Here is a 15,329-nt window from a genome sequence, read left to right on the forward strand (position 1 = left end):
CGATGCTGGGAAGCAGATAGTGATGGCTGAAGGTCAATTCTCCAACTGGAAACTTATTGTCCCTAATAGTCAGTCCGTGTTAGGACATCTGTTCATTAGTTACGTAAACAGTTAATTTTATACAGAAGGCAAAGGTTGTGGTACAAACGCCTTGAATATGAATGCTTCAAGTACAGTTATCTCCATTTGCATTACATACTCTCAACATCTGTCTTCAGAATGTATTGTTGACAATTCAGTAAGAGGAAGTGTAGTAAAGAATTTCACTTCCCGTTTGTGTCTCACATGTTGTTCAAAGACAAGAAACAGTTACAGCTGAAAACATGGAATCTGAAAATATTTATCAAAATGTCAAAGAACTCATTGAATGCCAAAAGATAAGAGCGGGTGGCAAAGGAGAATCTTTGAAGCCAGGTAAATACTATTGTCGCTATTTCACGTGCTACTTCTAAATTACTGAGCAGGAAATCAGTAACTATTTCAGATATAATAAAGGGCGAGAGTATATATTGTCAGGAGAACCTCTGAAATAGCTGAGCTGATTTTAGTGGTAATAGAGAAATGAATCTTGATTGTGTTACAAAGGCAGTTGATACTAACATAACCTGAAATGGGATGGATATCCCAGAGAAGACTAGCATTCTTCCCTTACTACCAGAGATATGTGGAGAAATTGAAGTAAAAATGTTGAATGCAAAATTGAGAGAAGTGAGAAAATTGAAGGGCCAATGATATGAGACGATAGAATGTCAACTATTTTTGTATCAGCCTTGTCTGAGAGAATTTGGGTAGGACCCATAGCTTACAATATCTGCATTCCCTGCCTGGGATAGCTTTTGTCACCTTCTACAACATTCTGAATCAGAAGATGAATTGGAGAGTAGCCAATCAAACACTTTGAACAAAATGTAGTGAAGGTGAAGTAATGAATCCACTGATTACTGGGCTGAAAGCTTAACTTGTAGAAAGGTTACAGGAAAGTTGAGATGTTTCAGGAACAGAACTTAATGAGAATTAAACCGATCGGTCCATTGAATGTGCTTCGCCATTCGATCATGGTTGAATTATTTTTGTCTAAATGTTCCATTCACCTTCTATCTCCTATAACCTAAGACAACCTTACTTTCAAGAACTTGTCAATCTCTTTTTTAAATATTCCCAAGGATTGGTGTCCCCAGCTGTCTATAGTAATTGGACCATCTCTGGTTAAAGAAAATTTTCCACCTCTCTGTTCTAAAGGGATCCTTAGATTTTAAGATTCTATCCTCTGGACCTAGACTCTCCCACTATCGAAAACATGCTCTTCTGTAAATATGAATGTCATGCACCCATTCTGATGCCTGTAGAATTTTATGTCTAACATATAAAAAGGAACAAGTTGTACACTGTGGAGTTAGTTGTTGAACAGTCAACATTTCGGCTCTTCCGACATCTGCATCAGGAAAGATTTGGATTCCCCATCCTGCTCTCAATGATGATTTTCACTTCGATTTTGCAGAGTGTCGAGCCCGGCCAGTGAAGCCTGCCCGAAGAAATCTCTCCCTCAGGGTTATCTGTACGCTCCTGGGTGTCTGCATCTTGCTGTCCGTTGTGGTTGTCGTCATTACAGTTATGCTGAGTAAGTTGCGCTGCGATGCAGTAAAATTTGTCATTAGCTTCTCAATGCAAATTATTAAAACTATGTAATGGTAGGCAATATCCAGAGGATATTTACAAAGTGGTTTGTATTACTTCAGTAGTTAGTAAAATGCAGCGCCGTTGTTATAAATCAAATTTGCTTAGTAAAGGGATACCTCGAATTAAGTTCCATGCATCAATCAGATACTTCTTTTCAATATTTGCATATCTTTTTATACTTCCATCTGTGGGATTTTCAGCAGATTAGTGGGAGAGGACTGATGTAATTTCATTGCAGTTCCAGTAGTTAAAGGCTCAGTGCATCAAAATAATTTGGAAGAACTGGGTTTGTTGAAGCAGAAGTTCGTGAGCATTCATAAATTGCACAATCACCCCTCCTCCCCACCCATGCTACTTTCTGTGGTGTGCAGTTACAGTCTGTTGAAAACCTAATGTGCTTAAAAATTCCCCATAACTGGGAGAAGAAATATTGCCTCTAAACAAGGAAGTGGTCTGGCAGGATCCCAGAAGCTGCAGAGCTGGATGCCTCACACAGGAAATGTAGAAAAAGTTCAAAAGCATCGTGAACTCAGGATAGGTTAGTAGTGATACACAGCCTCCACATCCTACATCTCTCCTTCTCTCTATATGTATGTCTGTCTGTCTATCTATCTACAGTACTGTGCAGAAGCCCCAGGTACTCTAGAGTTTTTTATACATTTTATTAGAGATTTTTTTTCTCTTCCGCATTGTTGTGTCAGTAGAACAGGGCAAATATTTTATTTCCAAGCATCCTTTTTTCAAAAAAATTAAATGCTGTAGAGAAGTTTTAATATATTTTATTAAAGTAAGTAACATAATGCTTAAGGCTTCAGTTTTCAAATGAAGACTTGATTACTTTGTTGTTCTCGATATCTTGTACAGTGCATGATTGAACAGAGATAATAAACATGTGCTAATGATCAATGACATGATGTGTTGCATGAGGTAAACTGAATAACCAAAACAGAAACCAGTGTAGAAGGAATCAAACTGGGAGAAGGACAAAGGGTACGGCAGATGTGAAAGTTTAACCTTCAAATAATCAATTGTTACACCACGGCAAGAGTAGCATAGCAACAAGACAAAAGGTGGTCATCCTGCATCAGCAAGTTTTCTCCCAAGTGTAAATTTCACAGCAGAGAAAATTTCAAGATGTGCTATCCAATTCTCTATTGAAGAATCTGACATTGAATCGGAAAGGCTACAGTGACTGGTACACAAGGAAGAAGGTATTCTGATCCTCATATTTGCTTGAGATCTTGTTAGGACAGTGAAGTAGGCCAGTGACAGATAAGTGAGAATGGAAATGATAGGAGTGCACATAGTAATAAACCTGGGTTGCTTCTGCTCAAGGAATGTCTTCTGCTCTTTAACATAGACATTTAACAAATAGATTTCCTGAAGAAGGGAGACTACTGTGTGAACGCAACATGCTGTAAGCTACATTGGAAGATGACCGATTGAATCGGTGGTCATCCTGGTAGAGCTGTGTGGATTGCTGAATGGTGAGAAGGGAATAGGTGAAGGCACATTCATTGCATCTTCTGTGGTTACATTTTTAAAATGGTGCTGGGAAAGGAGGAGTGACTTACTGAGCAATAAGAGTGTCTAGGCAGCCACAAGGCCTACTTCTGCTCCTACATCTTATGGTCTTATACATTTTTGAAAGCACAAAGTTAGTATGTGCCTGTCAGAATAATGAAAGAGGTAACATATAAAGGGAAATGTAGTTTTCAAAAGATATTGAGACTCTGGTTAAAAAAAAGAGATGCATAGTGGGTATAGGCAAGTAGGAACAAATCAGATGCTTATGGATCATAAGAAATGCATGAGAACATTTAAGAACTAAATCATGAAAGTGGCATGAAGTTGCATTAATGGACAGGATGACACAGAATCTGAAGGGATTCCACAGATATGATAAGTGCAATAGTATTCCAAGTGACAAAATTGCTCCTCTAGAAGATCAGAATGTACTCTATGTGTGCACCCAGAAGAGATGGGGGCAGGGGGTGGGGTCTTAAATCCTTTTTTACATCTGTATTTAGTCACGAGATTGGCAGTCTATAGAAGTAAAGTAAACTGGTATAAACTTCATGAATATTATGTAGATTAGAGGAAGTGGAGGTGTTGTCTGTCTTGGAGGTGTTGCTTGATCTTGCAAATCAGAATGGATAAATTCCCAGTACCTTAAAAAATGTTGTGACGGACCCTGGGGGAGGCAAATACAGAGATTGTTTGGTCCCTAACAGAGATAGTAAATCATCCTTAGAGCAGGCGGGTGAATGGACCACCAATGTTGTTCAGCTGTTTAGGAAAAGTTCTAAAAATAAACCAGGAGGTTTTAGGACAGTGAGCCTGATATCAATAATGGGAAAGTTATGGAAAGGTATTTTGAGGGATTGGATATAAGGATGTTTGGCTAGAGATAGACTGACTAAGAATAGTCAGAATAGCTTTGTGCATGGTAGGTCATGTCCAAGCTATTTTATAGAGCTTTTCAGGGAGTTTACCAGGAATTTGCTAAATTGAATGTATCTACATGGACTTTAGCAAGGGGTTCAACAAGGTCCAGCTTGGGAGCTTTCAAGAAGGTTCAAGTGCTTGGCATTCTAGATGAGTTAGTAAATTGGTTTAGACATTAACTTTGTGGAAGACACCAGGGACAGGAACTGGTCGTAGATGGTTACCTATCTGAATGGTAACATCAGACTAATGGAGTGCTGCAGGGATCATTGCTGGGTCCATTGTTGGTTGTCATCTATGTCAACGATATGGATAATAAAGTAATTAACTGGATCAGCAAATTTGCCGATGACACCAGGATTGGGGGTGCAGTGAATAGCGAGGAAATGATTGTTGCTTGCAGCACGATCTGTACCAGTGGAAAATTGAATGAAAAATGACAGATGGGATTTAATACAGAGAAGTTTGAGGTGTTGCACTTCTGTTGGTCCAACCAGGGTAAGTCTTACACAGTGAATGGCAGGGCATTGAGGACTGTGATAAAACCATGGAATCTGAGAACATAGGGCCATAATTCATTGGATGCAGTGTTGCAGGTGGATGGGGTCATAAAGAAAGCTTTTGTCACACTAGTGTGGCTTCCACCAGTCATGGTCGATCATGGGTACTGCGCCTCTGGTAGTCACTGAAGTGAAGCTAAGGTGGCCTCTCCAGGGCAGAGTTGATATGGAGATCTGTCTGTTGCCCATGTAGTGAGATGCCCCTCTCCATGCTGATGACACGTCCAAAGAAACAATGAAAGTTGATACAGTTTGGTGCCAGCAGCATCGTAGTAGTTGCCGTGCCGGTGCTGGGTACAGCAGTCAGCCGCCGTTGAGACTCCAACTCCAGATTTTCCCTCGGGGTTTACTCCCAAACTCTTTCCCATGAGCGGGTATAACCGCAAGGCAGCAGAGGTTTGAAATCGGAGTTTTCCCTCTCCTAGATGAGCTTCCATCCATGGGTAATCAGCCCCATCTGCCCAGTGCAACTGGTTTTAAAGCGCCAGTGGTCTGCCTTTGTCCCTTCTCCTGTCAGTGAGAACAGCTCTGCCAAGCATAAGAACTATGCCACACGTGAAGGCCGGGAGTTGGACTTGGTTGTCAGAGGCTGTTTGAGACGCACGCCATGAAGAGCATTTGCTTAGCAGTGGGAGCTCGTCCCCACCACCACCCTTCGGCTATGACTACCTTTGGAGCCAGTCACACTATTTCTTCAAAAATAAAAGTATCAAGTACACAAGATAAGATGTTATATTGAAGTTGCATAAAACATGGTTGAGGCCTAAATTGGAAAATTGTGTGCAGTTTTAGACACTTACCTACAGGAGAGATGAAAATAAATTTGAAAGAATACAGGTATAATTTAAAAGTATGTTGCCGGGTCTGGAGGACCTGAATTATATGGTCAGATTGACTGCACTGGGAACCATAATTCATTGGAATCTAGAAGACTGAGTGGATATTTGATGGATGTATACATAATTATGAGGGCTATAAATAGGATAAATGCTAGCAGGATTTTTTCCACTGAGGTCGGGTCGGGCTGCAACCGGATGTCATGGGTTAAGGGTGGAAGATGAACAGCTTACAGGGAGCATGAGGGGAAACCTCTTCACTCAGAGTGTTGTGAGAGGGTAAACGGAGCAACCAGTGCAAGTAGTGCACATGAGCTCGATTTCAATGTTTAAGAGAAGTTTGGATCGGTACCTGGATGGTTGCAGAATGGGAGGTGTGGTCTTCATGCAAGTTGATGGGAATAGGCAATTTACATGGCTCGGCAGGACTAGAGGAGCTGTTTCTATGACTCTAGGACATAATGCTCTCATTATACAACAAACTTCATACTCTTTCTATAGTTTACCCAGCTAATAAGGCCATGAGGTTTGGGCATGATCAAGACAAATGACATTTACATGTTGGAACATCACTGAATTGTGGCTGAAAGGTGGCTGTAGTTGGGAGCTGAATGCGCAAGATTAAACTTTGTATTGGAGGGATAGGAAGCTAGGCAGAGGGGGACGTGTGGGTCTACTGATAAAGAATGGCGTCAAATCAGTAGAAAGATGTGATACAGGATCAGAAGATATTGAATCCTTGTGGGTTGATTTAAGAAACTTCCTCCCATCAGTGGCTGGGAGATGGACAACAGGAAATCAAAATGGCATGTCAAAAGGGTAAAGTTATGATAGTCATGGGAAATGTTAACATCAGAATCAGAATCAGGTTTATCATCACCGGCATGTGACGTGGAGTTTGTTAACTTAACAGCAGCAGTTCAATGCAATTCATAATTTAACAGAGAATAATAATAATAATAATCATAAATAAACAAGTACATCAATTACGTATATTGAATCTATTAAAAAACGTGCAAAAACAGAAATACTGTACATTGAAAAAAACTGAGGTAGTGTCTAAAGATTCAAAGTCCATTTAGGAATCAGACGGCAGAGGGGATGAAGCTGTTCCTGAATTGCTTAGTGCCTTCAGGCTTCTGTACTTCCTACCTGATTTTAACAGTGAGGAAACAACATGCCCTGGGTGCTGCAGGTCCTTAATAATGAATGCTGCCTTTCTGAGACACTGCTTGCTAAAGATATCCTGGGTACTTTGTAAGCTAGTACCCAAGATGGAGCTGACTATATTTACAACCTTCTGCAGCTTCTTTCGGTCCTGTGCAGTAGCCCCTCCATACCAGACAGTGATGCAGCCTTGTTAGAATGCTCTCCGCAGTGTTTCTTGACATGCGGTATCTCTTCAAACTCCTAATAAGGTATAGCCACTGTCTTGCCTTCTTTATAGCTACGTCAATATGTTGGGATGGGTTAGATCCTCCGAGATCTTGACACCCAGGAACCTGAAGATGCTCACTCTCTTGATTTCTGATCCCTCTATGAGGATTGGTATGTGCTCCTTTGTCTTAACCTTCCTGAAGTCCACAATCAGCTCTTTCGTCTTACTGACATTGAGTGCCAGGTTGTTGCTGCAGCACCACTCCACTAGTTGGCATATCTGACTACCATACTCTCTCCCGTCACCACCTGAGATTCTACCAGCAATGGTTGTATCATCAGCAAATTTATAGATGGTACTTGAGCTATGCCTAGCCACATAGTCATGGGTATATAGAGAGTAGATCAGTGGGCTAAGCACACACCCCTGAGGTGTTGATTATCAGTGAGGAGGATTTGTTATCACAAATCTGCATAGATTGTGGTCTTCCAGTTAGGAAGTTGAGGATCCAATTGCAGAAGGAGGTACAGAGGCCCAGCTCCTGAAACTTCTCTATCAAGATTGTAGGAATGATGGTATTAAATGCTGAGCTATAGTCGATGACAGCATCCCGACATAGGTTCCATGTACCTATTGACATAGGTCAATTGGGAAAATCAAGTTGATAATGGATTTCAAGAGAGTGAGTTTGTTGAATGTCTAAGGGAATGTTTTTTAGAGCAGTTTGTTATTGAGCCAACCAGGGGATCAGCTATATTGGATTGGGTGTTAGGTAATGAACTGGAGGCAATTAGGGAACCTACAGTAAAAGAACCCTTAGGAACCAATAATCACAATGTGATTGTGTTCAACTTGAAATTTGATAGGCAGAAAGTAAAGTCTGATGTAGTAGTACTTTAGTTGAGTAAGGGAAAATACATTGGTACGATAGAAAAGTTGGCCAAAGTAAATTGGAAGTACTGTAGCTGCTAGCAGGGATGTCTGCAGAGCAGCAAAGGTGTGCTTTTCTGGGAAAAATGAGGAAGGTGTGGGACATGTGTATTCCAAAAATGAAGAAATACTCAGATGGTAAAATAGTACTACCATGGCTGACAGTGGAAGTTAAAACTAACATAAGAACAAGATGCATTGGCCTTCATTAATTGTGGGATTGAGTTTGAGAGCTGAGAGGTATTGCTACAGCTATATAGGATTCTGGTCAGACCCCACTTGGAGTACTGTGCTCAGTTCTGGTCAGCTGTCTACAAGAAGGATGTGGAAACTATAGAAAGGGTGCAGAGGAGATTTACAAGGATTTTACCTGGATAGGGGAACATGCCTTATGAGAATAGTTTGAATGTATTTGGCCTTTTCTCCTTGGAGCAGCGAAGGATGAGAGGTGACCTGATAGAGGTGTATAAGATGATGAGAGGCATTGATCATGTGGATAGTCAGAGACTTTTTCCCAAGGCTGAAATGGCTAACACAAGAGGGCACAGTATTAAAGCGCTTGGAAGAGAGATGCCAGGGGTAAGTTTTTTATGCAGAGAGTGGTGATTGCATGGGCTGCCAGCACCGGTGGTGGAGATGGATACAATAAGGTCTTTTAAGAGACTCCTGGACAGGTACATGGAGCTTAGGTAAATAGAGGGTGATGGGTAACCCTAGGTAATTTCTAAATTATGTACATGTTTGGCAGAGCATTGTGGGCCAAAGGGCCTGTATTGTGCTGTAGGTTTTCTATGTTTCTATGGTTCTAACAAAAGAGAGGGCATACAACAAATCACAAATTAGTAGGAAGATAAAGGATTGGAAAATTTTAAAAACCTACAGAGAGCAACTAAGAGAATCATCAGAAGGGAAAAGATGATCTTTGAAAACAAGCTAGGAAATAAATTTAAAGTGGATAGTAAAAGCTTTCTCAAGTGTGTAAAAATAAAAGAGTGATGAAAGTGGATATAGGTCCACTGGAAAATGAGGCAGGAGAAATAATAACTGGGGACAAGGAGATGGCTGCTAAACTAAATGAGTATTTGCATCAGTCTTCACTTTGAAAGACACTGGGATTGTGCAAGATGTTGTACTGTGTGAAGGAAGAGAAGTGAGTGCAGTTATTTTAACAAGGGAGGAGGTGCTCAGAAAGCTAAGAGACTGAAAAGTACATAAGTCAACCAGACTAAATGAACTGCAACCAATGGTTCTGAAAGAGGTAGCTTAAGAGATTGTGTCGGCATTACAAATGCTTCTTTGAAAAATCGTTGGACTCTGGCATGGTGTCAGAGGACTGGAAAATTGCAAATGTCACTCCACTCTTTAAGAATGGAGGAAGGCAGGAGAAGGGAAATTATAGACCAGGTAGCCTGACCTCAGTGGTTGGCAAAATGTTAGAATCAATGTTTAAGGATGAGATGATTGAGTACTTGGTGACATGGGACTAGATATGACAAAGTCAGCATGGTTTCCTTCAGGGAAATTCCTGCCTGATGAACTTGTTGGAATTCTTTGGGGAGGTTACAAGTAGGATTGATAAAGGGGATGCAGTGGATGTTGAATATTTGGACTTTCAGAAGGCCTTTGACAAGATGCCACACTTGAGGCTGCTTACCCATTTAAGAGCCCATGGTGTTACAGGGAAGTTGCTAACATGGTTAGAGCTTTGGCTGACTAAAAGAAGGCAGCTATTGGGAATAAAAGGATCCTTGTCTGATTGACTGCCAGTGACTAGTGGTGTTCTGCAGGGATCGGTGTTGGGACAACTTTTTTATGCTCCATATGGATGATGGGATAGATGGCTTTGTTGCTAAGTTTGCAGATGGTACAGAGATTGGTGGAGGGACAGGCAGTGTTGAGGAAACAGGTAGAATGCAGAAGGACTTAGATGGATTAGGAGAATGGGCAAGAGAATGGCAAATTAAATATGATGTTGGAAAATTCATGGTCATGCACTTTGGTAGTAGAAATAAATTTGCAGACTGTTTTCTAAACAGGGAGACAATCGAAAAATCTGAGGTGCAAAGGGACTTGGGGCTCCTTGTGCAGAACACCCTCAAAGTTAACTTGCATGTTGAATCAGTGATGAGGAAGGCAAATGCCATGTTAGCATTCATTTCAACAGGTCTAGAGTACAAGTTCAGGGATGTGATACTGAGGCTTTACAAGGCTCTGGTGAAGCCTCAACTTGAATATTGTGTACAGTTTTGGGCTCCTCATCTTAGAAGAGATGTGCTGGTATTGCAAAGGGTCCAGAGGAGGATCACAAGGATGATTCCAGGATTGAAATGTTTATCATAGGAGGAACGTTTGATTGCTCTGGGTCTGTACTCGCTGGAATTTAGAAGGATAAGGGGGATTCATTGAAACCTTTCGAATGTTGAGAGGTCTAGACAGAGTATATGTGTAATGGATGTTTCCCAACATGGTAGAGTCCAGGATAAGAGGGCACAGCCTCAGGATAGAGGGGCATCCATTCAAAATGGAGATGCAGAGAAATTTCTTTTGCTAGAGGGTGTTTAATTTGTGGTATTTGTTGCCAAGTGCAGGTGTGGAGTCTAGGCCGTTGGGCTTATTTAAGGCAGAGATTAATTGGTCCTTAATTAGACATGATGTCAAAGGTTATGTGGGAAGGCTGGGAAATGGGGTTCAGGAGGAGAAAGATAAGGATCGGCCATGATTCAATGGCAGAGCAGACTTGATGGGCCAAATGGCTTAATTTGGCTCCTATGTCTTATGGTCTTACATTAGTATATATTGCGGGTGTCTTCAGGATGAGCTTATGGTATCATCTGGGAGAAAAAGAACTTATTGTCTTTGAATAACATTTGCTACACAACAAAGAAATCAGTTCCTAGATTGGATCCAGCATTCACCACTACTTATGAAAATTCTGCCTTGTCACAATGTGAAATATTCCTTCAGCAACTGTGCTCACATTCTATTCAATGTTGTGTACTGTTAGTGCATTGTGTGTGCCATCATGATGTATGGAATGCAGTAACAGTCATTTAATTTGCTTAGACATGCAGGAGATTGTTTTTTATTATTTTGTGTACTGCAGCTTTTAAGTTTTAACAGACTTCAAATATGAAAGTGAATCAGTTTGAATGTGTTGATTTATTGTATGTCTGATAAAGAAGAATAATACAGGAGGAAGGTCAGCTGGCGAATCCAAGCTGCTTCTATCAGAAAAGCACCAACCAGCCGAATCCAATTACACGATACCCGCCGTACCACTTGTAAAAACAAATTAGTGTAATGGTTAAGAGGTTTCAAGTCCCCTGCCACTCTAAAAGTTTCAGATGCTGAGTTCCAGACCAAACCTCGGAAATACAATGTTTACCTAAACCCCCAGTTTTTCATGCTAATACATTAAGCTCACCCATTCGGCTTGTGAAAATTGGTCTGATTTGCACTTCTGATGTTCCTGGTGAATTTATACACTCGGGCAATTCTGCACTCCGTTTTCTCTGCTCCAAACAGCAGATTACATACTTTCAGAGAAATAGTTTTGCAGGACTTGCAATAGTTCTGTGAATCTACTCTTAAATATTTTCATTTCTATTTATCTTGTATGTAATACCAGTGAACTGAGATATATGCAAAGCCATAGCAATGACAGTCTAATGCTCTCACTCCACGACAACCCTCATACTCTTGTATACTTTAGCTGGCTAATAAGACCATAAGGATTGGGCGCGATCAAGACCAATGATATTTATATTAGTTTATCCTGCGAGTTTCTTCAGGATGTGCTTATGGATTCATCGGGGTAGGAAAAAAAAACTTATTGTCCATGAATAACCTGTGATACACAATTTTAAAAAAAACTGGTTGACCATTGAGTTCTTCTATAAGATATTTTATTATGCAAACTTTCATGCACTGGATGTGGAGCCTCAACAACCCCAACAAGCTATGTAAGAGTATATGTATAAAATTGTGATTTTTTTTTTCCACAAACATAATTCTCAATCATCAGAGTGTCTCTGCCATGTAGAAGCAGGCTTTTCAATGCATCATGCCTGCACTTTGGCACAATAGCCTTTATAAACAAAAGCATTGAGAATAGAAAATTGGCTGTTAAGTTGAAGTTGTATAAGGTTGAGTCCCAAGTTGGCGCATAGTGTGAAGTTTACATACGAGAAGTAAATAAATTTCAAAGAGAAATGGAGAAAATTAAAAATGTTGCTGTGTCTGGAGGACCTGAGTTGAATGTAAAGGTTGAATAGGTTGGGAACTTTTGTGATTGTGGAGAGATTTGCTAGAGGTACACAAGATCATGGGATGTACATTATAGATATGGTAAATGTAAGCAGGTTTTTTCCACTGAGGCTGGGTGGGGTTACAACTAGATGTCATGTGTTAAAGGCGAAAGGTGAAAAGCTTAAATGAAGAATGAAAGGGGGTAACTTCTTCACTCAGAGGGTAGTGAGAGTGTAGAATGATCTGCCAGCACAAGTGGTGCATGCGAGCTAGATTTCAACACTTAAGAGAAGTTTGGATAGGTAGATGGATGGTAGGTGTAGAAAGGGGTATGGTCTCAATGCAATTTGATAGATCTAGGCAGATTACATATTCCATATGCCCTGGATGGGCTGAAGACTCTTTTTCAGCACTGTCCTTTTCTAAAACTCTATGGGATTTATTCTACTTTCTTTACTCCACAGCCTGTGATCTCCTTGTTACTATGTATGACATCATCCATCACACGCACTGGAAAAAGCACACCGAGCCAATGCTGCGCAGTCAACATTATTTCTCTCTATTGCTGTACATCACAACCTCCACACTTTACCACTTGCTGCCACTTGCACTCGGCACAACATTCCCACTTCCCTGCTTTGTGAAAATATTTCCCATCGTTTGATGAAACCCTGCTGGTGTGTTATTTAACCCCTATATCAGAAATCTAACATTAGGCAGCAATCAGCATCATGACGTCACCTTCATTTCGCTTAAGAATATTGTCACCAACTTGTTGCCATTCCTTCCTACCGTGTGACCTTGCTATCACAAATCAACCTTGTGAAGGGTCTGTCTCCTGATATTACTCTTAATCCATTCTCATCTTGCACTCTGTGTGCTCTTATTCTTTTGAGATACAAATCCTTTAGGAGTATGCTTCCGATCGACACATGTTGCAAACTGCAGGGTAGAGAAAATTGTGTATGCTGTTTAGAGTCTAGTGAACTGAATTTTATTTCCTGCAGTCAACAATTTTCATAAATTAACTCATGTGATTGGGTGGTCGGAGCTATGATAATTCATGGTATAACATAATTCGGTGCGATTAATGTGGGTGATTCATGTAATTTCTAGAATGGATGCTGAAGTCATCTCCCTCCATTGAATAGGACTTCTTGTTCAAAATGCAGAAAGCGTCCATATGGACTTGTACATTTGGTGGGCACCGCTATTGCATTCAGTGTTGTCAAATGGAAATAATTTTTGTCTTTAAACTGGGCAAAAGAAAATGAGAGAAGTAAAATCTACTTCCTCTTACCCACATTCTCCTGGGAAAGAAACGGATTTCTAGAAAACAGCATAGTCCTGTTTTGTTATTTTAAGTCTTGTTTTCACAGTATAATGTCAGAAGCGTCCAAGAGCTGAGCAATGTTAATTTGCTTTGCGCTCTGCATGACATAAATTCCATTTCTAGAATGGATCCAACTTCCACCATTCTTTATGAAAATCCTGCCCCTGCACAATATGAAATATTCCTACAGCAGCTGTGCTCTCATTCTGTCCAGTGTTGTGTACTGTGAGTGCATTGTGTATGCCCTCATGATGTATGGAGTGCAGTAACAGTCAGTTTAATTTGCTTAGAAATGAAGAAAATTGATTATATTATTTTGTGTACTGCAGCTTCGAAGCCTTACCAGTGACTCAGCACGTTCATGTTGATTTATTGTACGTCTGAGAAAAAAAAATAATGCAGGAGAAGGTCAGCCGGTCGATCCAATCTGATCCCATCAGAGAATCACCAACCAATTGAATCCTAATTACTAGATGAACACTGTACCTCTTGCAAAAATAATCAGAATATTTGTTAAGTGGGTTCAATTCCCCTGCCACTCTGAAAGTTTCAGATGGTGAGTACTAGGCCGAACCTCAGCATCACAATATTTCCCTAATTTCCCACTATATCCCACAAATTATATTAATCTCACCCACTTGGCATGTGAAAATAGGACCAATTATCTCTTCTGATACTCCTCATGATTTCTCAGTCAGGCAACTATCCACTCGGTTTTCCCTGCTCCATACAGCAGCTTATATAACCTTCAGAGAGATCATTTTACAGGAATCCATTTTCAATTGAACTATTTTCAATTTTAATTACACTGCACAGAAAATTAGTGAACTGCAACTTAAGCAAACCCAAAGTAATGGACAGCTTAATTATCTCATTCTAGGACAACCTTCATAATCTTGTATACTTTACCCGGTTAATAATGTCATGAGGATTGGGCGTGATTAAGACAAATGATTTTTATATGAGTATATCATGCATGTGCCTTCAGGATGTGCTTATGGATTCATCAGGGGAAAAAAAATACTTATTTCCCTTGAATAGCCATGATACACAATTAAACAATGCTCAACCATTGAGTTCTTCCGGAAGATATTTTATTATGCAAATGTTCATACACTTGATTTATATGTGAAGCCACAGCAACCCCAACAAGCTATGTGAGAGTATGGATATCAATATGTGAATTTTCTTCTAAAAACACAATTCTAAGTCATCAAAGATTCTTTGCCATACAGAAGCAGGCCTTTCAATGCATCATGCCTATACTTTGGCACAATAGCCTTCATAAATAAAAATATTGAGAACAGAAAATTGGCTGCTAAATTGAAGTTGTATAAGACAAGGTTGACACCTAATTTGGAGCATTGTGTGCAGTTTTAATCACATACCTACAGAAGAGACGTAAATAAATTTCAATGAGAACAGAGAAAATTGACAAAAATGTTGCCGTGTCTGGAGGAACTGAGCTGTATGGAAAGATTGAATAGTTAGGAATGTCATTTCTTGGAACGTTTATGAGTGAGGAGAGATTTGCTAGAGGTACTCAAAATCATGAGATGTATAGATATGATAAATGTAAGCATGCTTTTCCACTGAGGTTGGGTGGGGCTACAAGCAGATGTCATACGTTAAGAGTGAAAGGTGAAAAGCTGAAATTAAGAATGGAAGGGGAAACTTCTTCACTCAGAGGGTCGTGAGAGTGTAGAACGACCTGGTAAGGGAAGTGATGCATGCAAGCTGGACCTGAACGTTTAAGAGAAGTTTGGATTGGTACATGGCTGGTTGGGGCAGGTAGGCTCTGGTCCCAGAGTAGGTCAATTAAGCAGATTTTTTTTCTTTGTAATATATTTATTTTTTTATTGAAGTTCATCATCAAACAAACATTTCCATAAGATGTATTTCAGACATTGTACATATAT

The 15,329-nt window shown here is 40.2% G+C and overlaps 1 protein-coding gene across 1 annotated transcript in view; it reads left to right on the forward strand.

The window, feature by feature from the left end:
* The first annotated feature begins 309 nt into the window (after positions 1-309).
* LOC140740190 (uncharacterized) overlaps positions 310-15,329 on the forward strand; it is a 67,521-nt gene continuing 52,501 nt past the window's right edge. The window contains exons 1-2 of the mRNA XM_073069202.1: positions 310-414; positions 1,499-1,618. Coding sequence (XP_072925303.1) covers positions 324-414; positions 1,499-1,618 — 211 coding nt within the window. The 5' untranslated portion in view covers positions 310-323. The remainder of the gene's footprint in view (positions 415-1,498; positions 1,619-15,329) is intronic.

This window comes from Hemitrygon akajei, chromosome 16 (assembly GCF_048418815.1).
Source record: "Hemitrygon akajei chromosome 16, sHemAka1.3, whole genome shotgun sequence".
Classification (NCBI taxonomy): domain Eukaryota; kingdom Metazoa; phylum Chordata; class Chondrichthyes; order Myliobatiformes; family Dasyatidae; genus Hemitrygon; species Hemitrygon akajei.